This window comes from Neomonachus schauinslandi, unplaced genomic scaffold (genome assembly GCF_002201575.2).
Source record: "Neomonachus schauinslandi unplaced genomic scaffold, ASM220157v2 HiC_scaffold_367, whole genome shotgun sequence".
Lineage (NCBI taxonomy): Eukaryota > Metazoa > Chordata > Mammalia > Carnivora > Phocidae > Neomonachus > Neomonachus schauinslandi.
In genome coordinates this window covers 127,692-155,123 of record NW_025409064.1, presented here as the reverse complement: position 1 = coordinate 155,123, position 27,432 = coordinate 127,692, and the positions used below count along the sequence as shown (strand labels likewise).

Genomic DNA, 27,432 nt, shown 5'->3' with positions numbered 1-27,432 from the left:
CCTTATCTCCTGGGCCCTAAGCAGCCTCTGAAACTTACCAGACCTCCCATAGAAATAGGGCCTCATTAAGGTGAATATGCAAATCTTGCTGGTGCTGAGCACCTAACCGATCTTGTGACATCACGCTTGGCAGAGTGCCCCAGGCACTGAGAGAGTTCTCCGGAGGGTCAAGACCTTGTCTGGCCTGCCCTTGCCATAGACCTCCACATGTCCAAGCTCTGGACATTGCCTCCATGGACCTCTGTCTCTCTCCGTTGAACGGAGGACATTCAAGGTGGCCTCTCCCACACGAAGATGCAGTTCCCTGCAGCCACCAAGTATAGTGGCTCATGTTCTCTCTCAAAGTGAGGTTTTGATAAAAGCTCCTCTTGATCACTGCCGAATAGTTGTTGAGTCTGGGCTGAAGATTGCAGGAATCCTGCATTTTCTGTGTGGCTTCTGAGAGACTGCCATTTACAAGGAGAAAGCTGTCCTGTAAAATGACAGGTGACCACCTACCTCACCCAGCAGGCTCACTCTTACCCCTTCTCTCTACTCTTATTATTACGTTGAGAAGGTTCCAGGAAGGTGTCTCAACAATGACCTCGGAGGAGCCAGCGGTGTTTAATAATGCTGCCCGTTTGGAAGTTTTCCTTATGGGTCACCCGTATCCTCATTTCTGCTCCTTATCTAAATTCTTTGGTTTAGTTTTACTTCTCTTGTTGCCCTTTTTCTCCCCTGTAGAAATGGAGATGTCAGCTTGTCCCGCCTCCTCATTCATTCATTCATTCATTCAATCCCTCATCCAGCCCTCATTATGTGGCTACCACTCAGGACCCTGCCGTGTGTGAAGTATTCCATTTTTTTCCCCCCTGGGAATTCAAGAAAAGAAAGGCAGCACTCAAAACCCAGATCTTTTGGGTGCTCTATAAATAAAACCCAAGTTTCCTTTTTTTCTTTCCTTCCTGCTCCTCTTCCCAGCTCTGCTTCTCTTGGCAGGTCACACGAGCCAGGGTGCTTTGGTGGCTAGTGAAAAAAAAAAAGAGAGAGAGAGAGAGAGAGAGAAAGAAGAAGTAGGTGTGTAACTGTGCCGGGACCTTCGGAAATTCTAATGATGAAAGACGGAGTGCGGGCTCTCACTTCCCCTTTCTGCACGGTCCAGGCCTGGGCGCCCGCCACCAGACTAGAACAGTCCTCCCCAGGGACCCCAAAGCAAACATGGATCAAGAAGCTGTGGGCAACATTGTCTTGCTGGCCATTGTCACCCTCATCAGTGTGGTCCAGAACGGTAAGGGAAGGTCCTCACTCAGAGGGGGGGCCAAGGGTGGATTTTGTTTGCCAGGTGTTGGCAAGTCAGGCTTACACCGGTCTCTGCGTCTGTGTGCACTTTGGCCCACTTTTGCCTTATTTTGTTATTTGTTTCTTTTCCTTGAATGTATGGGTGTGTGCATTTGTGCCTACAGTTGGGGTTTTCCTTCTCCTGGGATTCCTTTCACTTTGATGGGGGTGACTAACCATGTTTTCAGAGCCAGGGCAGCAACCTAGAGGCTTGATCCAAACCCTGACTGAAGTGTCTGCAGTCAGCATTTTAACTATTAATTACTGTGGCCTGAGACCGGGTGGGACGCAAGAAGCCTAGAAAGGGAAAGTGAAGTACATGTTTACTCAGGCACTAGGCTTTAGTAAGTGCCGCTGGGCTGACTTCAGTGCAATTGAGATTATCTGTCACCTGTCGGCTAAAAAACACGTCAATTTGGGAGGTGGAAGGGAGAAATCCCCTTATCATTATTTTATCTCTGTGTTGCTCTTTTTTTTTTTTTCCCCTTGTGGAGAAACAGGTTCTTTGTAATACTTTCATTTCCCCCCTAGCAATGTATAAATTTGAAGCATTTTTCCTATGCATTATATATTTACATAAAGAGAAAGAGGAAGCATTTTTCTTGTGTGGGGTTTGCATTTCCATTAACCTTGCTAGCACTTAAAAAAACCAAGTAAGGAACCCAGACCTGAAAAAGGTAAGACCGTGTAGAATTTTCTCTTTAGGGTTCTGAGTCAGGACTGCCACCGACTCTTTTTACACATATTTCCAGTGGCTTTGTGTTTTGTAGTTTATTAAGATAGAGGAAAAAGGAGAGTAATTACTAAGGGCAGCTGCTGTAACCTAATGGTCATTACTGCATGTCCCCACACTGTCATACTTGGGAAGTTTGAGTATTTAACCAGTTTGGGATATCCTGCTATTTCCCCCCAGCTTGAATGTGGACAGAAGCTGAGGCTTCACCTGAGCCCAGAGTGGGGCTTCCGGGAGACCTTCCCACCCAAGAGGGGCCCGACTTTGCATCCTCCGAGTATGTTTCCTATATGGAACAGCAGTCGATCGCTTTTTGACCCAAACATTTTCATACTAAATCCACACCATCAAGTTGCGGCTCAGAGAGGGAACAAAGGGATTGTTTAGGCTGCCATTCCTCAAGCCATTGCTATTTTGTGCAGGGACCATGAGCTCCCTTGATCTTGCACATCAGCCAGGGATTCATTTATTCAACCTGCCTACACCTGCCGGGACCCGCTGTGCTGGCTTTATGGGGATATCGCTATGGTGTGGGCCCCCAGGAAAGGAAAAGATAGTGAGAAAAATGGCCAGGCATGGTCAACAGGAAGCCTTCAAAGACCCTTCTGGTGTCTTTGGGGGCAGTTTTCCACGGGTGGGTGGGTGGACAGGGCTCTTTCAGCTCGGTGTAGGGTCTCCCCTCTGGCCCTTCCTCTTATGAGCATCAATGTAGCTGATGATCTCAGTGGACTGGGGAGCCAGCTCCCCGTCACCCGCCTGTGGGGAAGGGGCTAAACTAGCTGGAAGGTTGGCGCTCACCCTGAGCTGCTCCCTCTCAGTTCAAAGCTGACTTGGGGGAGGCTGCTGGGTCTCCTGTTGTGAGTACAGAGTCTCTTCATCTCTCCCGAGATGCAGAACCCGCCCCTGGTCTGTTGAGTGGGTCCTGGGCTTTTTCTCTAGTGGCAGAACAAACCCTGATCAGACTTGAGGAGGGACCAGGAGGTTCCTAATTGTTTTTGGCAGTGAGAGTAAGTCTTCTTCCTTGGTACAGTATGGAAGGAGAGATTATAGCTGGCCAAATGTCTGAGTCTAAACAACCACAGTCTAAGGGCCTTGACTTTGGACAGGCCATTTCAGATAGATAGGGACAGAACACAGTGGCCTCACTAATAGAGGTCCACCAACTGATGAGTAGGATGGAGGTTTCCTGGTGGGGAGATATGAGTATGGACCTGAGTGGAGCTCCCGTTTTGGGAGACTGGAGACTTTTTCAGGCTGGGCAGACCCTACATGGTGGCCACATCCTGTCCTCTGCCCTCCCCTCCCCGCTGTGAGCCGCTAGGGCAACGTAGGGGGAAGAGTGACCTTGTACAGCTCTGGTGCACCTTTGCTTGGGGAAGGGACAACCGGCTGCTCTTTTGAAGCCACAGAAGCAGCCCAGCCACATTCCTCTCTGAGGCAGAGACCTTGGACTGCCATGTGATTGTGATGCTGAGACCACTGTGTGAGGCCTTTTACTTGTAACTGTGAACTGTGCCCATGTCTGGGAACAAGAAAAATTCCAATAACTTGGCAGAGAACATCTGTACTTGCTTGCACCATGAGTTTTCAGGTAAACACAAAGGTTCAAGTGCATGTCCAGAGCCTCTCTTTGCAATTCTAATTAACTGCAACGTTGCAACCATAGATCTTCCTTACCAAGTTCAGAAAATATGCAAAAACTGTGCCTCTCTCCTCCTGCCCCGCAAAATGCCATTTCGAGCCCTTCCTGTTAGTGTTAAGGAGTATTTACATGTTGTTGCCAGGCACCGCACACTTTGTCTTTGTCCCAAGACAAAGAGGGCTGGTCCACCTGTGTCCATGATGGTATCTGGGGTCCGTGCTTTCTGTACACTGTGTGGACCTCATTTCTTGGAAGAGGCCAGAGCCCAGTCCGCCTGGGGGAACTTCCTCCTCTGACTCTTACACATTTTTAGTCATCAAGATCTTTGAACCTGTGGCCCTCTTCCAGCTTGATCCAGCAAAACACAGATTTGGAAGCACAGAACGAGTTTAAAATACATCATTCCAAGAAAGCTGGGCCAGAACCACCAAAGCCTGGTTTCCCAGGGAGTATAGATAGATGCATTTCCTATGAATAGCATCCAGAGAGCCTCCAGCTTCTTCTGCCAAGGTGCCAGCAGCGTTGACATGCAGCAAACCTGAAAAAACACAGATTTGGGGAAAGTGATTTCCATAGGAAGCCAAACTAATGAGATTGAGAGGAGAGGGTGAGCCGAGGGGTAGGGCACTGAGCCTCATGCATGGAAGCCTGAATGGCAACAGCAGAGGAAAGATGTCCTCCAGCAGGAGTGCTGTTCCCACAGCCCTCTGGTAGTAGGGAAGGGTTGTGGGAATTGGCATCATCCTCTCTCCTCCACTCTCTTCTTACCATGAAGCCAAGAAGGGGGAGACATGATGACCCTGCGGACACAAGAGTTTGTGAGAATAGCGATGAGGAGGGATGTAGAGCTGGTAGTGAGCCCTTATCTTGCCGTGTCATCCCTGGTACTCCCACCGCAACACACACACACTCCTAATGAATCTCATGGGCACCATATTGGAAGACCTAACAACCCAACCTAGGGTTAGACGGGCTTTAGAAATAGGACTCATGAAGTGCCCCATAGCAGAAATCTTATTTACACCATTCTCAGCAGCTCCTACCTGAACCCTCCTGTGCTAAAGAGCTCACGACCTACCAAGCTTGCCCTTCCCATCATTAGGTGTCTTGAGTGTCGGCTTTGTGTCAAGCACAGTGCTTTGTGTTGGGAATAATACCTCACTGAATCCTTGCAGCCTGTGGAATTACACTAGTGTTATTCCCATTTTACAGAGAAGCCATGTGGGGCTTGGAGAGGCTAGACCATTGGTTGAAGGTCCTAGAGTCAGTTGTGGTGACACTGGGATCCAAACCCATTCCAAAGAGTAGACGCTTATGCCATGTATATTGCCTCAGATACATTTATTCAAATGCACACTCCTCAAGAAGTTCTACTGCCCTATAACCTCCATCCACTGGCCCTGTTTCTGTTCTCTGGAAAAGCCTGGACTATGCCTGCCGCTTCTAGGTTTACAGAGTCAGCTGTACCATCCTGCCTTCAATGTATCGCTTCTCAGGTGGTTGGTTTCCAGGGTCCCTTGTCGTTGGGTCACCCCCTCCCACCCATCTTGCCCTGTGCTGTCTAAGATGCAGATGATAGATGCATCTGGGATCCAGACATCAATTCTATGAAAATAATCATGGGCGTGTGATTCTTTGAACACTTGTATCTCGCTGCTGGAGCCTCTTAACTTTGTGCTTAACTAAAATCTCCAGATCTTTTCATGTGATCCTGAGGAAGTTAGTTGGCTTCTCTGACTCTGTTTCCTTAACCGAGAAACGGAGCTATGGTAGCTTCCATATGTACTTGTTGGAGGCACTGCGTGGCATCCCGGAGGGCAAGTAGCCAGCAGGGCCCAGCGTGTGGTAGGTGCTCAGGTCAGGGATGGCCTGCAACCTTTTCTCTTCGTGTCTCTGGCTCTGGCTCTCGCTCTCTCTCTGGTTTGGCCTACCGTCAGCAGTTGGCCAAGATAAGTGTGTTCATGGTCTCTGCACGAGAAGTTTCTGTGACACCGTGGAGGATAACGCGGGGGCAGGGTGTGAGTGGGTGGTGAGGAGTGGACAAAGGAAGCCAAATTCTTTCAAGCTTAGGTAAGCAGTAGGGAGAGGTAGAGCCTAGTGGATTGAGGCAGGCTTGCTTTTGTTTTGTTTGATGGGTGGGAAAGATCCGAATCTGTTTCTAGGGTCAAGAGACGGAGGAAGAAAGAGAGAGAAGGTTCAGGAAACGGGGAGAACACGGATGAAACAAAGGGCTGAAGGGGTAGCAGGAATGGACTTAAGGTCACAGGTAGAGGGCAGTCCTTGGGAAAGAGGAAGGGGTTGGTTTCTCTGAGCAAGGAGAGGAAGAAGAAAGGCAGATGCAGAGAAGTACAGCCAAGTGGTGCGGCTGGTTGCAGAAATAACCTCTGACTTTCTTAATACCGTCTCTGTGACATGTTCAGAGGCAAGGGCCGTCCCGGTGGGTTCCGGAAAGGCAATGGTCAGAATTTTCTACTGTATTTTGTGGTAAGAAGAGACATTCAGAACAGACCAATGTGTACTTACATCCCCTGTGGCTGATGGAATCCCTGCGGTGAGCTTCAATGTGACAGTAATGAGAAAAAAACCGTCCTCATCTGCCCCCCTGGATTTGAATCCCCAGCTGCACTGCTCCCCAGTGGAGTGAGCTATCCGACCTCCCCGAGGCACTGCATCCTTGTCTACAAAGTGGGAACAGCGCTGCCCACTTCGCAGCGTCAGCGCAAGACCCAGTAAGGGACTAGATGTCAGGTGTCTGCTGGAGCGCCTGGAGCTGGCCAATGCCCCCTTCAGACCAGTGGCCCTTAGCTATGCTCCAGACAGGCACGTTGCTAGGGTAGGGCTGTACTTTTGCCCAAAAGAAAACCAGGGCAGGGTTTTCTTCATATACATGGTTGATAAGGCATCCATTTGACATTTTTTTGAGGAAGTTAATATGAAGCTGATGAAAAGGAATCCCATAAGACCCCTGATATAACGGGGGGAGGGGAGAGAGACCTTCATTCCTACCCCTCCCGGCCCCAATCTATAAACAAACCCTCGGGATTCTGGCTCCTCAGCACCCCTCACACCCCACAGCCAACCCCCTAGTTGGCTCCCTCCTACCTTCCCCCCTGTCGTGGGCCTGACCCCTCTAGACACTCACCACGCAGAAGACAGAATGGCTCTCTGCTTAACACCATTCCTCAGCTTACACCTGTCAGGAACTCCTTGTTGCTCGTGAGATGGGAATAAGTTCTGATTTTCTTAACATGGCTCTCATCAAGGTCATAGTCACGCTGCTAAATCCAGTAGGCACCTCTCAACTATCCTCTTCTTCAGGCCTGGGCTCACTTACTGCTTTCTCACTCCGTCCACCCTATGAGCATGCCACATGGCTCCTCACCCTGCTCTGCCTTCTCTTCTGTCCATGGCTCGGCACACAGTATAATTTTAATTTAAGTGTTTTGTTCACTGTGAAACACTGTGTATGATCTATCTCCTCTTCCACCCTTACTGGAACATAAGCTCCTCAGGCCAAGGTTCTCTGTGTGTTTTGCTCTCAGATGCAAGCTAAGTGTCTGGCATATGGCAAGTTACAAAGAAAAATGTCTGAAAGAACAATTCACCGTCTACCTCTTTGGCCTCATTCGTAATTCTGCCAGTTTCCACTCCCTGCTCCCGATTTCCCCCATCATAAGCTGGACATAGCAAACCAAAGACAGTTCTCGCCTCTGCACCTTTGTGTATTCCATTCCACTCAAGTGGGGTGATCTCCTCTGTTGCCTCCTCCATCTCTTTGGCTAATTCCCACTTGTTTGGCAAATCTTATCCTAGATGTCGCTTCCTTTAAGGATCACTCCGTGATCCCAACACTGAATTAAGTTGCCTCTTGGATCCTCAATGTTCTCAGTCAGTTTCATCTTAGCATGAATCACTAGAGTGCAATTTCTGCCCTAATTGTGTGTTTATTTCCTTCGACTGTAAGAACCTCGAAAGTGGGGGCTGTGTCTTGCTCACCGTAAAGATCTTGCTTCACCATCACCAAATGCAGTGATTTGTAGAGATAGCTGCTGAATGAATTTTTGGTAAATGACATTTGATGGAAGACGTTTAGGGCTGTTTGGAGGGCACATAGAGGGAACATTGAACATTCTAGTAAAATAATGGGAAACCAGGCTCAAGAACGTGCCCGTTATAAACCAGGTCCAAACCTTTCTCTCTGCCAGGTTTCTTTGCCCACAAGGTGGAGCATGAAAGCAAGACACAGAATGGGCGGAGCTTCCAGAGGATGGGAACACTTGCCTTTGAGCGGGTCTACACTGCCAAGTGAGTCCAAACCCTGATACTGCAAACTAACAGAGTGCGGCCCCGGGCACAGGGGCCTCCCTATCAGAGTGAAGACCACTCTCAAGGCTGCATGTCTGTCTGGGCCAACCTTCAGAGTGCAGGGGGAGGCAGAGCTCCCAGGGAAGGTTGAACCTCTCCTGGGGGGTGGGAGTGGGGGTGGCTTTGCGGACACCCCTCATCATCGTAATAAGTGCTAGTGTTTCAAGAAAGGAATTGGGGATATTGGGGGCTGGGGTGAGGGGAGATGTGCGATCACCACACTCCCCCTTGCTCCAGAAACTCTGAGCCAGTCCTGTGGTCACAGTGTTACCAGTTTCCTGGGGAATTAGTCCAGAGGTACTACCATGAAAACCAGCCACGATTCATTGGCTGGCTTTGGAAACAACAGGTGGGCCGTGATGGCAGCAGCCTTCAGCTCACTGCCCCTTGTGTCCCGCTCCGTGGACATCTGGAGGTGTGGCAGGACCTTTCAGAATGCCCGGTCTCCTTGAGCAACCAGAACAAGAACAGTAGGAATGGGGGAACTGTGCAATCGCTCCCCCCCATTCTTTACTTTTCAATAAAAAGGCTGCTTGAAAACACCTGAACGGTTCAGTGAAGGAAATGGGAGCTATTTAGGATGCAAATCTGAATCGATGTTATTCAAACACTCATTTCTTCCTTTATGCAGAACGTATTTGAACAGCAGTTTCAGGCAGTGGCCTGTTTCTCTGTGCCTGTGACGAGGGGCCTGTCAGAAGGAAAGGCTTCAGCTATGAGCTGGCTCAGGAGCCGGCCTTGAGTCTTAACTCAGAGGTGACTCTGATTGCCCCCACAGATCTTTCCAAAGGGGCAGTCATGGACACGCAAGGAAATCATCGCAGGCTGATGTCCTGGTCCCCTCACCCCGTCTGGGCCCTTTGCCTTTTGGGCTTAGGGCTTCAGGCTGCTCCTGAGCGCTCACAGTCCCTCCAAGACTTCCCCCTCTCCCGGGCCCTCACCACCTGCTCTCACCCCCCTTCCTCAGACTAAGCAGTCCTGGGCAGGGTCATTCCCGCAGTCGGATCTCAAGGAAATTCTTTGCTGAGCTACCTACAGGGAGATTTCTTTTTTAACATTTGGGCCTTCAGTGTATGAAGTTAAGTTTCCATCTTGCCAGCAATGAAGACAAAATGGAGCAGGCCAGGCCGTTCAGTTTCTGCCGTTTTCCCCAAAGGTGGGCTGGCTCTGTGCTCACACCTGGCCCTTGGCACCAGCCCCCAGATTGCAGAAATGCCCTTCGGTGCTGGCTGCGCTGCGTCATTTGGAAGGGCGGTTTGGAAGTTCTGCAATGGTGTGGAGTTCCTGACGTAAGAAGGGGCCAGGGGAGAGGGGTGGGGCATTCTTGCTGCCTGGGGGGGCCCCATGGTGTGGATGCCGCAGCCCAGCTCCCCAAGCCCCTGCGTCTTTACCACTTCACCTCCATGAAAGGAGAGTGAGAAGAATGAAGAGGGGAGGGAGCTGTGGAGAGGTAGGAGCTCAGGGGGAGGAGAGGAGAATTTTCTGTAAGATGAAGGTTGCCCAGACACTGTTGTGGTTCTGTTACAGAGACCACTTCCTCCCTGACCCAGCTAACAGCAAGCACTTGGCGTGCCTAGGGTGGTTTATAGAAGGGTGGCTTATAGAAGTGCTGGCAAAAGCCAGAGGCGCCCAGTCTGCTTGCATTTGCCAGGAAGCTATAGGCAAGGGGTTGTGTGTTGGCCCAGCAAAATTTCTTCTCCAGCAGTGGCTTGTCGAGGGGCCTCCAAAAGCACCAAAGAAGGTACAGGTTGGGCCATGGATTTGCAAAAAGAAAAGAACATATATTTAATCTTGTTGTCTAAAAACGAAGAAATCAAGCTGTACTCATGTTTAATACTCAGGTGGAAAGCCGAGTGTGTATTATACCTGTCACAGGGTTGCGTGATCCAATCTTCTGGTTGATGGGGTGTGAGATCATAAATGTTTCCGGACCACAGCTATCAAGAAAAACTAGCATAACAGGATAAATGATGCTGGTGGATTGAAAAGCCTGATGCATATTTTTCAGCATAAGATATGACTGCTGACAGATACAGATGGTTCCAGATTTGGGGGGCAGTTGATAAACAGATATTGCAGCAAGGTGTGGCCCATCAGCTCCAGCTTGGCCTCGGTTAATGGTCTGTCCCATCACCCATCACCCACCAGGGCAGAACTGAGTCAGGGTTTGAGAGACAAAAAGAATCTTGACCTTGACTCTCTGTTCATGTGTATAAAACATAATTCAAAGCTCTGTTCCCCGATGAGGAGCACAGGTAGAACAAAGTTTGATTTCTGGAGGAAAAGCTCAATTAACTGACCTAAGATTCTTCCCCAGGAGTGCCAGGTAAGCACAGGTTGCCGAGAAGAGAGGGGTCCCTGGACAAGTGTAAATTTCTGACATGTGTTCCATAGATTACAAGTTCGTGGGCTGGTAACACGTGTTACAGAGAAGAAGAAGTTCTGGACAGCAAGACTTTTTGAGAACTTTTAATGAGCTGAGGAACATTGTGATTCTTCGTTCTCCAAGAAAGGGAAGTCTTTTTTTTTTTTTTTTTTTAAAGATTTTATTTATTTATTTGACAGAGAGAGACACAGCGAGAGAGGGAACACAAGCACGGGGAGTGGGAGAGGGAGAAGCAGGCTCCCTGCAGAGCAGGGAGCCCGATGCGGGACTCGATCCCAGGACCCCGGGATCATGACCTGAGCTGAAGGCAGCCGCTTAACCAACTGAGCCACCCAGGCGCCCCGGGAAGTCTTTTTTTAACTACAGATACACCCCCCATTTTTTTTTTTTTTTTGCAAAGCATATCAAGGGTTTAGTGTTTCACAGAACACATTTTGGGAAATGCCACCCTAAAGTCCTTTCTCTCCTGCACCTCTCAAAATCCACCTCAGACTCACTTCTGAGTGGGGTGGACTTGTAAATAATTTGAAGGTAATAGATCTGCATTGATTCTATTGATTAGTAGTGATACTATTACTATTATTAGTGATATTTACTTAAGTTAATCCAAACTCACTAATAAAGCACTATGTAAGTACTTCTCTATCTGATTCCCAAAGGTGGAGAAAAACAGAAGGGAAAATACGAGTCCTTTTCTCCGTGAAAACATTGATAGTGTAGTGCATCAAATCGAACGCAGCACAATGAATTGTCGACAAATCTGGCAAGCACCTCGGAATTGGACCTCAAGAAATGAGAGCCAAGATGGGTTTGCCAGTTTTGTCTTGCAGAAAAAATGGCACATAACTCTCCACAAAAGAAAATTTGGAAGAATGATAATTTGTCAGCAGGAAAGACATTTCCACTGGGGATTGTAAGAAGGAAGACGTCGGAACAGTAATAGTCACCATTTATTGAAAGCTTGTTATGAGTCAGACACTGCTTTATCTCATTTTATTTTCACAAGCCAGGGTGGTAATTACTAATGTCTCCACTCACCTCTTATAGATGAGGAAGACCGAGGCTCAGCGAGGCTAGGAAATGCACCCACATTTACACAGCAGCTGCCTAGACGTCAGACCGAGGCTTTGTGACTTTATTTTATTTATTTATTTTTAAAGATTTTATTTATTTATTTGACAGAGAGAGACACAGCAAGAGAGGGAATACAAGCAGTGGGAGTGGGAGAGGGAGAAGCAGGCTTCCTGCCGAGCAGGGAGCCCGATGCGGGGCTCGATGTGGGGCTCGATCCCAGGACCTGGAATCATGACCTGAGCCGAAGGCAGACGCTTAACGACTGAGCCACCCAGGCGCCCCGAGGCTTTGTGACTTTAAAGACCATGTGAGCATCCGCTAGGCTCCATCTCAAGAGATAGCCGCATCACTGACCAAAGCTACTTGAATTCAGCCCAGCAGTGGCCCTCTGTCAAGGAGGGGCATCTTGCGTGGAGCTGTGGGTAGAACGTATCAGAGATCCTGGAGCGGAGAAGGACTGGCTTGAGCCAGAGCGAGGGACGGGACTCTGGGTATATTCTGGAAATCCAGAGGAGGAGCCCATTCTCTTAAAGTTGGGAGAGTTTCATTTAACTCCAGACAGACCATTTTTATTGGGGACCAAGGTGACTTGAGACAATAGGAAGAATGATTGAATGACTAATTCAGTGTCACATTACTATACCATTCTCTCTAATGAGCAAATTCCTTAGATAATTAAGAATTTTTTAAAATTTTGCACCACCCAGATGAATCCAGTACCTAAAAACAAACAAAAACAGAAGCATGAGAATGAGGAGGAGGCAGGAGAGATCTTGGTATTAATAAATTTTCAAACTGTTGGAGCATCAGGTATTCGGTCCCATCAGATGTAGAACATTATTCAATTAAATAAGGGATGTGCTCCCGCTTTTCTTGAACTGGGAAATAGATCACATTCTGAGTCCCAAGGCTGTGGTTTTGCGCCTCTGATACGTAAGAATAGATATGATGCTTGTGCTCTGTAGCTGCATATAGGACCTGTTTATTCTCTAGGTACTTCACCGTAAATAATAAATTTGTTCTACCTCCTGCCCTTCAGAGTTCCTGCTGTGTACACTAGACACAGTGAACCCCCTGGGCACCTGGCAAGGTGAGCAGGGCTCTGCTCTCTCCCCTGTGCCTATCGCCCAGGATAGGATACACTGCTTTCTTACCTTTAATTTCATTGACTTCTCCAGTAGAGGATCTTTTGATCATCAGAGGGACGTGACGTTTCCTGTGGCTAGGGACACAGTCCATCCTCTCTGGGTTCTCTGCAGGGGATGGACCAAGGGCTGCTCATTCCAGAGTTCTCAGTGGTACCAGTGAGCATGAGACGCTATTGGTCTGAACAAGAGTTCATAGCTGATTTAGGAGGGAAAGCATGAGAACCAGATCAAGAGGTATCCCGAGGAAGGACTCCAAGGAAGGAATTTGGATAAAAGGCACATTATGCAAATTGCATCTCTGCTTTTACCCGTGCAGTTTGAATTACATTAGACCAGTGGTCTTTTAACTTGAGCATGCTTCAGAGTCACCTGGCGGGGCTTGTTAAAACACAGATTGCTGTTTCCCCCACCCTGGGAGGTTTTAATTCTGTGGGTCTGAGATGGGCATTGACATTTGCAGTTCTAGCAAGTTCCCAGGTGCTTCTGATGCTGCTGATCCAGGGACCACACCTTGAGCACCACCTCATTAGAGCATCAACTCTTAGAGTTTACATGGCTCTCAGAGTTGCTATCAGTCTCTTAGTTTTTTCAGGTAGGGAAACTAAGTCCAAAGGGATTGCTTTGCCATTGACAAACAGCTGGTGAACGTCAGGGCAGGGACCAAATCCTAGTCACGTGCCCCTTCCACTCTATTGCTTTGTCCTCCCATCCTTTCAGGCTTCCACATCTTGTAAGGTTGTTTTCCCATGGACATGTATATTGGTTGTCCTGATCTAGACTCTGAACTTCTCAAGAGGACACTCGCTGTTTATTTTGCCTAGTCGAAGAGGTAACAGACCTGGTTTTAGAGTTGGACTTACTGTCGCTCGGTGATGCTGAACAGGTTACTCAGCTTCTCCAAACCTCAGTTTCTCATGTGAAAATGAGAGTAGCTACAGTAGGCCGAATGAAAGGCCCCCAAACACATTCACATCCCTTCCCCAGGAGCCCATGAATAGGTTCTGTTACATGGCAAGAAGGAATTAAGGCTGCTAACCAGCTGACCTTGAAATCAAGAGAGTATTCTGGATTATCTGGGTAGACTCCAATGTCATCACAAGGGTTCTTTAAATGTGGAAGAAGGAGGCGAAGAAGTCGGCGTCAGGAAGACTCGAATGGCCATCGCTGCCTTCGAGGTTGGCAGGGGGCCACAAGCCAAGGAATGCAGGTGATCTCTAGAAGCTGAGAAAGGCGAGGAAACAGATTCTTGGCTGGAGTCTCCAGCAGGACTGCAGCGATGCCGACACACTTGACTGTAGCCCAGCGAGACCCATTTTGGACTTCTGACCTCCATGTGATTTGTCTTGTTTGAGGCCACCGAGTTTGTGGCTACCTGGTCCAGCAGCCATAGAAAATGCGTGCAGCCACCCCTGTGCCCCCTCGGGACCTCGGTGAGCTTACAGGAGACGAAGGGTGTAAGACACCAGCATAGTGGCTGCAGTGAGGTGGGAGCCCCTGCATGGGAGCCCGGACTGAGCCCCGCACGCTGCGATCCCACTACCAGCAAGGGACCTTTCTGAGCACCTGCTTTTCTGAGTCGACCCTGGTTTCTCTGGTGCTTGAAGCTCACCCCTTGTTCCCCAGCCCAGCCTGTGGGGCTGAGCTGACTTGTGCGTCTGACAAAGGTTTCCTGAGTTGGGCTCCTCTCCCCTGCACCTCCCCCTAATCCTGACAGCTGCCACAGCCCTGCTGTCTGTGTTGCTCACTTTTCAATTCCAAGAAGCACTTTGGCACAGCCAGGAGCGGGAACCCTGCCAAAACGAATCCATCAAGAAACCAAGTCTCCTATTGGCTTCGCCGAGGAAGGGAGTGAACAGATCCCGAACGTGTGTTTGCTTCATACCACTGCCTATTTCTGATGGGGCACCCGTGTCTTACTGGTGGATGTAAGTGCAGTTATGAATGGGGTTTGCGCCTCACGTGTGATGGTGATTATCAATTTGGGTTTCGGGTGATTTTCAGACTACGCTGCAGTAACATGTTTTCTGATTTTTCTTCTCCTTACTGTTATTTTTTTTTTTATTCTACAGCCAAAACTGTGTAGATGCGTACCCCACTTTCCTTGTTGTGCTCTGGAGTGCGGGGCTCCTCTGTAGCCAAGGTAACTCAGGCTTCAGTGTGTGTGTTCTCTTCCTGAAACGTGCATCTTGAGGGGGTTCGAGTGCAGGCTTTTTATTGAAAAGACTTTGCTTGACCTCCAGCTCCGCTCCGCGAAGCCCCCGGAGAGGTGAGAACCCCCGGGGAGGTCGTTTTGCAGGCCTGCTCTGTGCCCGGGCGGGGCGGGTGCGGTAATGCATTGCTAATGCTTGTTCCCCGGTGGCTGTTTGAGAGCTGCTTCACCCACAAGGGTGCTTTCAGGCTAAATGTGACTCAGAATCCTTAAGCAGTCTTCGCCCTGATGCAAGGGCATTATAAATGAGAGCGCCTGAGGGATCTATTCTGGGACCCTGTCACTCGGCGCGTGCGCTAATAAGCTTCCAGCGGGGCGGCCGTGTGTCTGCAGAGCCCTGGTCTCCAACCCTCTCCCGGGTTATCAGCAGCCCACAGCCCCGACTCCAGGAGGTTGACTCCCAGAGTTGATTTAAAATGAAATGGAAACCAGAGTCCTGTGTTTGGTCCCCTTTGGAGCTTGGCATTGCGCCTGGTGGAGGCTTGGCGTGACCTGGCCAGCTTCCACACCGTGGCCCCGCAGGGTGCGTGCCTAAGGAAAGGCCACTGGTGGCCTCCAAGGGGCTAAGCAATCCTTATCATCCTCTCCCACTTTATGGAGGAGGTAGAGGGGTTATTATCTCCCTCTAGTATCTGTGAGGACACTGGTTCAGGGAGATAAGGTAACTTGTTCAAGGTCACTCAGCGGGTGGACGCAGAGCCAGGATGAGAGCCCAGGTCTTTGGGGCTAAATCCTGGATTTTTCATGAGTATTTTTCTGCATTATTCATGTATCTACTGCATATACATTGAACACCTGCTTCGTGGCAAGCCCTGTGCTTGGGTACAGAGTGATAAATAAAGAGATGGTGGTGGGGCACGCAGCACTTGGTGAGCTGAACCACAGGGAAGACGCGAATGGATAAATTCTTGCCGAGAGTGAGAAGTGCCAGGAAGGAAAAAGATCAGGTGCAGTGACAGGGAACAGAGGTGAGGGATGGCAGCAGAAACTCCTTCAGGAACGCCATGTGGCCTCCTTCTGTGCTCCATAAGGCTGTCATTACTCACTATTTATTTACCACTATCTATCCTGAGTGAAATAAGAAACATGTCTGGCATAACTTGAAAAATCAAGTCGAACTATGCTTATATGAGGAATTATGATTCCTTTTATGTCTTAGATGATACTTGATAGAGATGAATCTCCAGTTGTTCTAGCTAGATAAATACATAGGGAGTTGGAAGGTGTTTTGGAGCCCTGGAACCACGCATTTCAGCCAAAACAAATGTTGGCACTGCTAGGGGACGAAAGTGTCAGTAAACCATCTTCGATCATCGTCATTCCTTATGACTGTAGTAAATTACTGGATTTTTTAGTCAAAAGGAACCACAGCGATCATTCTAGCCCAGATCCATCACTTTATGGGAGCAGGAGCCCAAGTCCCAGAAGGACAAGTGGTTTGCTCAAATTTCAGAATTTTTGAGTCCAGATTCAAACCCGCTGTGCCCCTCCTACTGTTCTGAGCAGCCTGGGTCCACGAGGCACGCACCGTCCTCTGCAGGAGGGCAGTGAGTACAGCCATTTTCCACACCTGACTCCTGTCAGCTCTTGTTCAGTTTAGCCGCCCATCGAAATAGAGATGGGCTGGTAAGTTAGAGCGGGGCCATCCAGATGGGACAGACCAAGAAAGACTTCGTCCAGGGCAGATTGTGAATTGTGACAGTTCTGTGACCTTCAGATAATAAATAGCATGAACCTCATAAGCAGTTTCTTTTGTGCTTTGGTTTTCTTTTCTTTCTTTCTTTCTTTCTTTTTTTTAAAGATTTTATTTATTTGACACAGAGAGAGAGAGAGAGGGAACACAAGCAGGGGAAGCAGGAAAGGGAGAAGCAGGCCCCCAGCTGAGCAGGGAGCCCGATGCGGGGCTCGATCCCAGGACCCTGAGATCGTGACCTGAGCTGAAGGCAGACACTTAACCTACTGAGCCACCCAGGTTCCCCTGGTTTTCTTATCAAAGCACATGACACTAGTATTTTGGGCAAGGTGGAGTTGTGGCAAGAACATGGGTCTGGGGATGGGCAGACTGGAGACCGTTCTGAGGACACTCATTGCTGGTGCTGGAACCCAGGGCTGTTACTCAGCTGTCCTCAGCCTCAGTTTCCCCATTTGTAAAGTAGCAATAATCGAGTTCCCAGGATGATTAAGTGAGAGAGTGTGCATAAAGCCCCTGACATGCTGCATGGAATAGATAAGATCAAACCATATACACCTGCCAATGTCTGACTGTTTAAGACACACAAAAATGGCAATTTCATATAGTCCAGCCTAACAATAGATGCCCAGTAGATGTTACTCCTAGTGCTGGGGGTCGTAATACGGCTTTGAAATCATACAAACCTGGTTTCAAATTCCACCTTGTTCAAAAATAAAATTCGGGGCACCTGGGTGGCTCAGTCGTTAAGCGTCTGCCTTTGGCTCAGGTCATGATCCCAGGGTCCTGGGATGGAGATGCCCTGCATCGGGCTCCCTGCTCAGCCAGAGGCCTGCTTCTCCCTCTCCCACTCCTCCTGCTTGTGTTCCTGCTCTCGCTGTGTCTCTCTCTCAGTCAAATAAATAAAATCTTAAAAAAAAAAAAATACAATTCAACCAAGTGAATTTGAAGATTGAATTGGCTTTATCAAAGGATTCATGAATCCAGCAGCATCCCATCTAGTAAGCAGAGGGGAGCCCCCAGGGGTTGTACAAAATGGAAGGTTTTTATAGGAAGGAGGGTGGGGCAAGAAATTTGTTAGCACAAGAAAAGGATTGTTCCAGGCAAGGTTTCTTTCCCTTGGGGGAAGGAGGAGTGGGGGTCTTATCCTGCAGATTACCTCATCTTCCTTTGAAGGAAGGAGAGGGCCCACGTGGCCGATTACTTCATTGGCTCCCATCAGAACATTCCCAACTACAGGTTAAGACTGCATTTCTGTGAAACGGCAGTTAGATTAGGGATTAAGCCCTGGTTTGGGGACTTGGCCTAAGTGATGCCATTTTGGGCCTGTGGTTTTCTTTTTAACAACCTTTTCCTTGGCTCACCTGACTTTTATGAGTTCATTTAACAAATAATTTTTGGAAGCCAGTATGTGCCAGGTACCATGCCGAGCCCAGAGATTATGTCTAGCAGAAGATGGCTGTCCTCATGGGTCTTTTGGTCTGGTAAGTGACTCTGGGCAAACTGACTTCTTTGAGCCTCAATTTCCTCATCTGCCAAATGGGGACAGTAATACACTCTTCACCAGGTGGCCAGGAGGATTGGAGACCAAGGACCCCAAGTGGCTGGGGCAGTGCCTGACATAAAAAGTGCTCTGTCAACACAATTAGTTTGGCATTTGAACAATGCTGGAAGGTCTTCAGAGTGCTTTTATACCCAGGCACCTATTTCACCCTCACGATCCTTCCTGATAGGTAGGAAAGCTGCAGTCAGCCCTCTGTCCAGATGTAGGAGGAGTTAAGTATTAGCTCCTGATCATAATAGTCCTCGTGCGGTTGGGTTTTCTAACTCTCAGCTCTAAGGTTCAGGACTCGTGCTGCTCATGGTTGTTACTCACAGGACTAGAAGGCAAAGGGAGTCTTCCTCCCTAGAGATCTTTTTTCCTCCCCAAAGATTTATTTATTTATTTGAGAGAGAGAGAGAGCATGAGAGCACACAAGTGGGGGGAGGGGCAGAGGAAGAGAGAATCTCAAGCAAACTCCCCGCTGAACTCGGAGACCGGCACGGGGCTCGATCTCACAATCCCAAGATCACGACCTGAGCTGAAATCAGGAGTCGGATGCTCAACCGACTGCCCCCCCTTCCCAGGCAGCCCCCTCCCTAGAGATCTTTCCTGAATTGGCCACAATTGTTCAGAAAAGGTTGAGCATTGCACTGCTTGGAGGCCCAGAGGGGAAGGGTATGCTTTTAAGAGAGCCAGCCTAGAGCTGGGCTTGGGGTTTGGGGTGATGCCAATAGAAAGTAACAGTACTAGCATCAAACTTCTAGGTTTCTACCAGCCCTAGGCTTTTTGCTGAAGTTCCCATCAGCCTGAACTGCGACTGCGGGAACCTGAGGCCTCTGCTGGATTTTGCGACCAACGCTAGTTGCACAATGACTGTGTCGATATTGTGTTACTTTAGCATGTTCTGGCATCTGTGAAACTCACACGGCGTCTCCCTTTCTCCCCTTAGTTCCCGCGGCCTTTGCTGGACTAATGTACCTGTTCGTGAGGCAAAAGTACTTCGTCGGCTACCTAGGGGAGAGAACTCAGAGGTAGGCCACAGGGACTGTTTAAGAGCCAGGGTGTGAGTCATGCTTTTTGAGCAAGAAGAGCCATCACTCACAACCATATTCTGCCTAAGATTTAAGGCTCTGAGGGATCGCTTGGGGCCGGAGGGGGAAGGCTCACTAGTATCCCTCACCCTTTACCCCCTGAACTTTGCGGGCTCTGCAAATGCAGCTGGGGGACTTGACTTGTTTGCCCCGTAACCAACTCCTCCACATGGCGCTGGGCTCACAAAGGATGCTTTAATGCCACGCACTACACATTCTTGCAACCCCACACCCTCTACTCCCACCCTTCAGAGTCTGGGCCTTGAATGACTTTCTGTGTCTGGCTTCCCAAGGCCTCCGGTGAGTGAAACGTTTTATTGTTTGCCTAAAGAAACGAGAGCTAAAGCTTGCACCTTGTGATAAGTTCTCTTGAGTAACAAATCTTCCAGGGACCAGCAGGAAGAACGTGGCAAAAATAGGCTGCACTCACATGCAAAGGATGGAGTCTGTGAATAGTGTCCCCATTGCATTGCTTACAGATGCTGTCAGACGGAAAGCTCCAGAGTAGCAGTTATATACTTTGACGACACCTGGCTTGGGAAGTCGGGATTTTCATAAAATAAATGAGGATACTTACAGAAGAAATGTTCACAGTCTAGCCTGCCATCGGTTCCTTAGAATTCCTAATGTAACAGGAGGGCTCCAAGAGCCAGGCTGGTTCTCTCCAGTTCTGGGAGGCTGCCGCCCCTACGCGGGTCCAGCCTTCCCCTCCGTTTCTCTCCCTTGTCTCGTTTCACATCCCTCTCTGTCTCTCACAATAGCACCCTTCTCTTGTGGTTAATGGGCTCTCCGCTCAGATCATCCTTCGGCGGTGACAAAGGCTCTGACATCCCTCGAGGTCGGCGGGTGAAAGCACTAACATCTGGGGACCTTGGGAGCCTGTGAAGCTAAATGGCTGGGGGGTGGGGGGGGGGGGGGGGGGGGGCTTGATGGTGAGCTGCAGCCTGGAGGACGACTCTCCTTCCAGCCATTCTTTTCAGTGCTCTTCTTTTCTTCAGGCCTCTCTAGTGGCATTCGTATGTATCCTCGAAAACCACAGTTCCATCATGTCTCTTATCCTAAGCAACACTGTCATAAATGAGGTTCTTTTTTCTCTCCCACCCTGGAAAACCTCTGTTCTGCCTTTCCCCGGGAGATCACCTGTTGTCAGGAGGTGGAGGGGAGGAGGGGTGTCTATCAGTGAAGTCGGGGAGGGGGGTGTCTGCTCTCTTAGGCTGCCTCCCTGGGCCTCCCTGTCTTCCTCACCAAAGTCTCAGGGGTTTGGCCCAGGCACTCTTCTCCTCATCTGTCACCACTTGCCTGAGATCTTAAAGTTGCTTTAATTCTAAGATAGTCCGTGGAGCATGACAAAATGTGTCATTTACCCACGGGCTCTTTTCATTTTCAAGGTAATCACTGCTAGGGAACGAACCAAGGTGGCAAAAATAATAAGATAGAGACTTAAAATCTTAAAACTATTGGATTTCCCTGGACCTCATAGACATGTAATTGGCCTAAACTCTTAAATCGTGGCCTGGTGTCCCCCAGGAGAGGCAGGTGAGATGACCCCAGCCCCGGCACCCCCATCTGTGCTGTGTTAGAGCCTCTTACTTCTCCTGCATCCACAGCCTTCATTACTAATCCATCACAGTGCTCTTTCCTGCTGAGACCAAACGTGGCCTCATAGGACTTCCAAATATAGGGCTCTGAGCTATTGTCATCAACAGACATGATAGGTACTAGATGAAATGTCTAATCCTAATCTAGACCAAAATATAGCTTGAGGTGGATATAAGCCTGAGGGCCTCTGTGGCTAGGTCCAAGAGGATTTTCAATTCTGCCTTCTGGAAGCTATGTGCTAATACCCTTCCACTGTGGATTCCACCGTGGATGCCCACCTCCGTCCCTGGGCTGTGCCACACTTGGACTCTGCAAATGATTTCATGGCTTAATGTCTTTGGGATCTGCTTATTTCTTGGGCTCACCAACAGAGGAAGATACTGCTCAGCGAGACCCTTCCAGGAATTTTTCCCTTGGGCTCTCAATCATCTTTTGCTCCTCGTCGGGCTTTGGCCCTAACCACATTAGAAGTTCTAGTGTCCTTTTTGGTCCAGTGGGTAGGCATGACATTCCTTGATATATCTCCCCCACCAAAACTTCTTCCTTTTGGGATTTTGTACCCCCCTCCTTTGTCCCCCCTAGAAGTTTATGGCTCTTATTCTCAGTCCTACATCCTACTCCCTGGCCCCTTTCTCCCTGTCTTGATTAGGTAATTTGTAGCATCTCTACAGGCAGTTAAGAATGAATTTTATTTTCTTCCCCTTTCATTCTAAGCTACTATCTGGCCCAAAGCAGTGGCTGTTTGGCATTATAGACTACTTGTCTTTTATTATCTACCTTTCCTGGCTGGCACTAGGCTGCCCTCTCTTCCTGTCCCTCAGAGCCCTGTTCCCTGTTGGAGCTCCTACTAAGTACCTCTCTGCAATTTAAGTTCTCAACCCAGTGGTGGATGGGGCAGAGACTGGCAACTCTTGAGACCAGGGAACTCAGGTTAACCAACTCCACCTTGCCTGGATTGCTCTCCTCATTCCTCGTTCACTCCCCACCCATGTAGTAAATACTTACTGACCACCTGCCCCCAGCGAGGTACTGAGTCAGTTGTTCAGATGATAATAAACATGACAGAGCCCTTGCCCTCAAGGAATTCCGGGGGCTGTGGAAGTCAGGGGCAGTACCCAAAACACTAAACCTATAGAAATAATTATGGGCACAGTTTTCAGAAGTCCTGGTCCCTCGTAGTCATTTTCCCCTTTAGGGTCAATATTTTAGAATCTCTGCCCCCCACCCCCAGTGTGGACCATGGGGATACGTCACCAGAGTTAGACTCCAGGGGTGAGTCTAGGGGTATCAAGGCTGGTGTTTCTAAAGTGAAACCCCCCAACCAACGACACCAGAATTGCCCGGGGTGCTTGTTAAAAATATAGATTCCTGGGCCCCACCCTGAACTTTATGGACTCTGAATCTCTGGGGTGGGAGCCAGGAGAATACACATTTTAACAATTTCTACACACAGTTTGGGAATCACTGAAGGCTGTTCATGCCTCTTTTCCAAGATGATTCATTTGACAAAAATGTATGGAGGACCTGATTTATTGGAGATACATGGGTGAACAAAGGAGCAGTATCTTGCTCTCATGGGCCTTACAGTTTTTATTCCCTTTAGAAGTTACCAGGTTTAAAGTGGTATTTCTTTATTGAAAAGAACAGAATTATAAAGCCAGAAGGGACCATAAAGTTTTCTTCTCCTACCCACATTTTGTATATATTTTCTGTGTGAGGCAGGGAGGGTCCGCAACTTGCCCAAGGCCACACGGCAGAGAGCTGGGCCTGGGGCTCAGGGGCCTCGATGCCGGGGCTCGCCTGTCTCACACCACAGCTCCTCCTCCCTGAAGTTTTAGGCACGTTTGAAAGGGAATTGTTTGTCGTAAGGCCTCTTGTATGTTTTCATGTAGGTTTCATGTTGTGTGCGGTGTGCGTGTGTGCGTGTGTGTGTGTGTGTTGGAAGGGGGGATACATTTGTTTCAAAACTAACCACAAAATCCTAGTCTCCAAAACCCAGGAGCCCTCAGGAAGGCAGAAGGAGCAGGACTGTGGCCTCACACAGACAGGTTCGAATTCCCACTCTGCCTCTTCTTGCCTGTGTCACCTTAGGCACATCGTTCAACCTGTCTATTCTCAGTTTTCCCACCTGGAAAATAGGTTAACAATATTGCACAGAGTAGGTCTGAGGATTCAGTGACGTTGCATATATAAAACGCCAGGTCCCTCAGATGCTTAATTTAATTCTGACTTTCCCCACCCCATTTAGAGAGAACTATGTATCAGCTTTTAGAAACAATAAAAGACACGCCTTGAGTTTCAGAGTCTAATTATGTAGCTTGGGGCCGGCTTTTCCTTCTACACTCTCCGTGGCCTCCCCAGAGCCTGGGGCAGGTCCTTCCTCTGGGTGCACCATGCCCACCTCCCAGGGCTATAGCCCATCTCCAAGCCTGACAGACTGAAAGAGGAAGCTAATGAAGTGCCCGAGCTGCGGACCTGCATTCACCCTTAGCCCTGCAGGTGATGGGCATGCACTGAGCTCCTGCTCCCCCTGCACCCTTCACATGGTCTGGGAGGAGTTAAGGCACCACACAGCCCTCTCCTGGGGGGCGATCTACCTCGAGGCCTTTGAAAAATGCTGCCCAAAGTCAAGAACACCACAATTTCAGCAGCAGGCACTGCCATTTCATCCTTCACCACAGATTTATCTCGAGCACGTTCTGAAACAGCTTTGCAAATCACTTTTTCTTGTTTCTGTAATGAGCATATGGTGGCCTCATTCATGTGATAAATCTGAGCCACCACAATATTTGACTTTTCACAATTTAATTTCTCTGAACCCTCTGTTCTCTGGCTAAAAAATATCCCTTTACTTAGACTCTGTGACTTCCTTATCGGCATTAGCAGGTAACTGTCTGTATTTGTCTGCCAGGGACACAATAATCGAGTACCAGCTCAGACAACAGAAACTGATTGTCTCATTGTTCTGGAGGTGAGAAATCTGAGATCAGGATGTTGGCTGCCTTGTTTTCTCCTGAGGTCTCTCTTCTCGGCTCACAGATGGCTGTCTTTGCCCTGTGTCCCCACCTGGTCTTCTGTCTGTGTGTGTCTGTGTCCACCTTCTCTTCTTGTAAGGACACCAGTCATATTGAGTCAGGGTCCCCCTTGGTGATCACAGTTTACCTCAATTACCTCTTTAAAGACTCTATCTCTAAATACAGTCATGTCCTGAGGTGTTGAGGTTAGGACTTCAACATATGAATGGGGGGGGGGGGACACACAATTCAGCCCATAAGGCTCCCTTGAGGAGCCAAATATTTTTCCCCAATAAAGAGATAGAACGTCTCCCTTCAAGAGCATGACTGTAAACAGGAAACCCAGGAGAGACCACAGCTGGTCAAGGAGCGGGGTGGGGGCAGCTAGCTAGCAGGGCTGCTCAAGCTTTAATGGCCTGTGAGTCATGGAGGGACTTGTCAAAATGCAGATTCTGATCCAGTAAATCCAGGGAGGGACCTGAGATTCTGCATGTCTAACAAGCTCCCAGTGGATGCTGCTGTGATAAAAAGGCTAAAAAATATCCCTTACTTAGACTCTGTGACTGTGGACCACACTGTGAGGAGCAAGGAAATAGACAGTCAACTGCAGAATGGTTTTCAGACTCTTGGCTAGGAAAGTTACGAGTTACAGTATAAACCTTTGGGCTCCATTTCCGAAAGATACAATTTCTCATGTCGAACCTGTGTCTGCCAAATTCTGCTCTCTCTTGATTATGTCAAAACCCGGGCTCAGCAGCATTGACTCACCTGTTCAGCTGAGCCGGCTGTTCTTGTTGAGCAGTCTTGCTGCCAAAGGGTCCCCTCACCGGGGTTGTTACTAACAGCCTTAACGAGCCATTTGGCTGGACTTTCTGAACATGCTAGTGCTTGCACAGATGGATCCAGCCCCAGCGGTCACAGAGGATGGTGGGGAGGGAAGCCGGGGCAGCCGCTGTGTACAATTAGGCGGTCACATACCACTGGGGAAATGCCTCCTGACCCCAGCTGCTGATTTGCCTAAGCAGCTTAGGATTTAGAGCCTTCGAGAGAAGAATATGAACGCACTAAAACATCTCTTCCCCCTCCATTCACTTACAATGTAAGAGCCTGTCTTCCATTGTGAGGGGCCCAGCTCTCGTTAGCGGGAACAGGAGGTATTCCCCAGCAGCCTCAGGAGTGAGACTGAACTCTCAGATACTGAAGCACCTTTTAGATTCCACCAGGCTTATTGGCTCATTGAAACCAGCACCCCTCTCATAGAGTACTTAGGTCCTGCGTTAGACCCAACTGCTAGCACGGCTTTCTAGGCACTCCCGGAGCAGAACGGCCTCAGGAGGGGGTCTGACAAGTCAATGGGGTCCCAAATCCCCGGTCAGAATGCCTGATGACCGACCGACAGAATCCACTGCCTTCAAGCCGTTGGGGAAATCAGGAGAGCACCGAGAAGCTGCCCAGCAGAGCCCTAACGATGATGAGGTTGGGGGTCTAGGCTCTTTTAGCTTGGTTTTGAAATATATTCAGTGACCAATAATAGCGGAGACGCTCCCATTCTTCACATGAAGTATATAGAGCGTTCCGGAGTAAAAGGAACTCTAATTTAAACCCCATGTATCTCAAAGTTGATACCATTTTTCGTTAAGTTCGTATCATTTTGCTGCTTCTACAGTTTTCTTTCTCTTCCAGCACGCCAGGCTACATATTTGGGAAACGAATCATACTGTTCCTGTTCCTCATGTCCCTTGCTGGTATATTCAACTATTACCTCATCCTCTTTTTCGGAAGTGACTTCGAAAACTACATAAAGGCAGTAACCACCACCATCTCCCCTCTGCTTCTCATCCCCTGACTCTCCGCTGAATGCAGGGTCGGCACTCTCTGATCAATACTGAAAGTCGTCATAACTCAACCCTTGCAAAGATGTAGCTCCTCTTCAGACAGCTGTAAATCTAATGACCATCTGGGCTTCGCAGCTTGAGTTAACCGTGCTTTCCCTGGAAGAAAATAACTTTGTGTCTGCCCCACTCCTTGAGATTGGGGGTGGCCCCGGATCTCTTTTCAGACCCATTCTGTATGTTTCTTGACTTATCCTTCTTTCTGAAGATGTTTTTTGACCACATTGATGTGTTCCTAAAATAAAATGCAGAGACATGTTTTAGGCTGCTGGGTGAGTCTTTTGTGGGTTTATTGCTACATTTGAACAACTAATCTGTTTTCCTCGACCTTCATATAATGATAATAGGAAAGACACTGTCCCTATACACACATGTGCCTGGAAAGACATTCACCAAAACGTCCACTCTGATTATCTCGAGGTGAAGAGATTTGGGGTAAGTTTTACTCTGCGGTTTATATTTTCATGTATTATTTGAAGTTTCTTAATGAGCAACTAAACATCACTCAAGAGGGAACCAGAAGAAACACAACTGAAGCCTGGCCTTTTCCGGGAAGCCTTTCCTACCTCCAGGTTGGCCTGGGGCTGCCTCTTGACCTTCCATAGCGCTCTCTGAACATCTCAACTGCAGCAAACCCATATTATAATGTAAAGATGTTTATTAGCGTGTGTCACCCTTCCGCACTAAATCATTAGCTCAAATTAGATTCAAATCATTGAATATCCCTGATCTCTTATTTCTTTTGCTTTTCTTGTGCCAAGCTCGGAGACTGTCACATAGCAGGCATCCTGCCTCATGCTATTTTAGAACTCAAACAGACGTCCTGTAAAAGGGCTGTACTGTAGAGGACAGTGGGGATGAGTTTTATGAGATTAAGATGTGTTTTCTTTCAATGTTTTAATGTGATAAATTGTGGAGGAATGCAAAAACAACAACAACAACAACAAACCCAACAAAAAACAAAAAAACAAAAACCCCACGCTTTCCCTCCTATAGACAAACAGACTTCCTTAAGAACCTTTTGTCGACTTCCTTAAGAATCCTCCACACACCCCACGAGGATTAGGTTGGTATCTCTATGTGCCAGCATCGCGCCTAGCACCCATCATATCATTTTAGTTTAGAATGTGCTGTAACTCAGTGTCAGAGGCTAAGATAATGCCAGGCCCATTGTGGGGGGCCCCAATTATTGAACAAAAGAATAAATGAATGAATGAGTTAATAAGTCACTGGCTGCAGTATTTAATAAAGTATGTGTGTTGAGCCATTTCCCATATTGGGGATAGATTCATGGTGGTCCAACCACTGTTGCACATGGTGTCCCTTGGCACTGAGTACAATTTAGAAGATAGCTGCGTACGTATGATCAAGAGTTCAGGACAAATGACAGAAAGAAGCCAGCTCCTACAAGGGGAGTCAATTCATGAGGCCTTAGCTTTCAATTGAGGTGACCAGTAATAATACATGAGTCCTGTTTACTCCCATCTGAGTCTCATGATGCTCACAATCTTAGGAAGGATGAGGCAAATCTGGGGGCCAAACCTCCCCAGCTTTCTCTGAGTTGCCTGCTTGGGGAATGGAATGAAGAGAAACATGGAATCTGGCCCGTGTGATGTCTGGATCAATGTGCTTCATGTGTGATGCTCAAGGCAAGCAGATTGCTCACTTCAAGGAAAAACCCCCATGTGGACATGGTTTCCTAGGCCTATCTGGTGGTCCAGACTAAAGC

The 27,432-nt window shown here is 48.5% G+C and overlaps 1 protein-coding gene across 1 annotated transcript; it reads left to right on the top strand.

Moving 5' to 3' along the window:
• The first annotated feature begins 1,143 nt into the window (after positions 1-1,143).
• On the top strand, positions 1,144-25,971 carry LOC110570283 (arachidonate 5-lipoxygenase-activating protein). Its single transcript, XM_021678269.1, has 5 exons — positions 1,144-1,267; positions 7,898-7,997; positions 14,735-14,805; positions 19,057-19,138; positions 25,495-25,971. The coding sequence occupies exons 1-5, from the start codon at positions 1,198-1,200 to the stop codon at positions 25,655-25,657; spliced, it is 486 nt and encodes a 161-aa protein (XP_021533944.1). The 5' UTR covers positions 1,144-1,197; the 3' UTR covers positions 25,658-25,971.
• The last annotated feature ends 1,461 nt before the right edge of the window (positions 25,972-27,432 follow it).

Bases quoted from the DNA above. Each gene is read 5' to 3' on its own strand.
- LOC110570283 (XM_021678269.1), top strand. From the start codon at position 1,198: ATGGATCAAGAAGCTGTGGGCAACATTGTCTTGCTGGCCATTGTCACC. The intron at 7,998-14,734 runs GTGAGTCCAAAC...TTTATTCTACAG, and splicing joins GAGCGGGTCTACACTGCCAA to CCAAAACTGTGTAGATGCGT. The intron at 14,806-19,056 runs GTAACTCAGGCT...TTCTCCCCTTAG, and splicing joins GGGGCTCCTCTGTAGCCAAG to TTCCCGCGGCCTTTGCTGGA.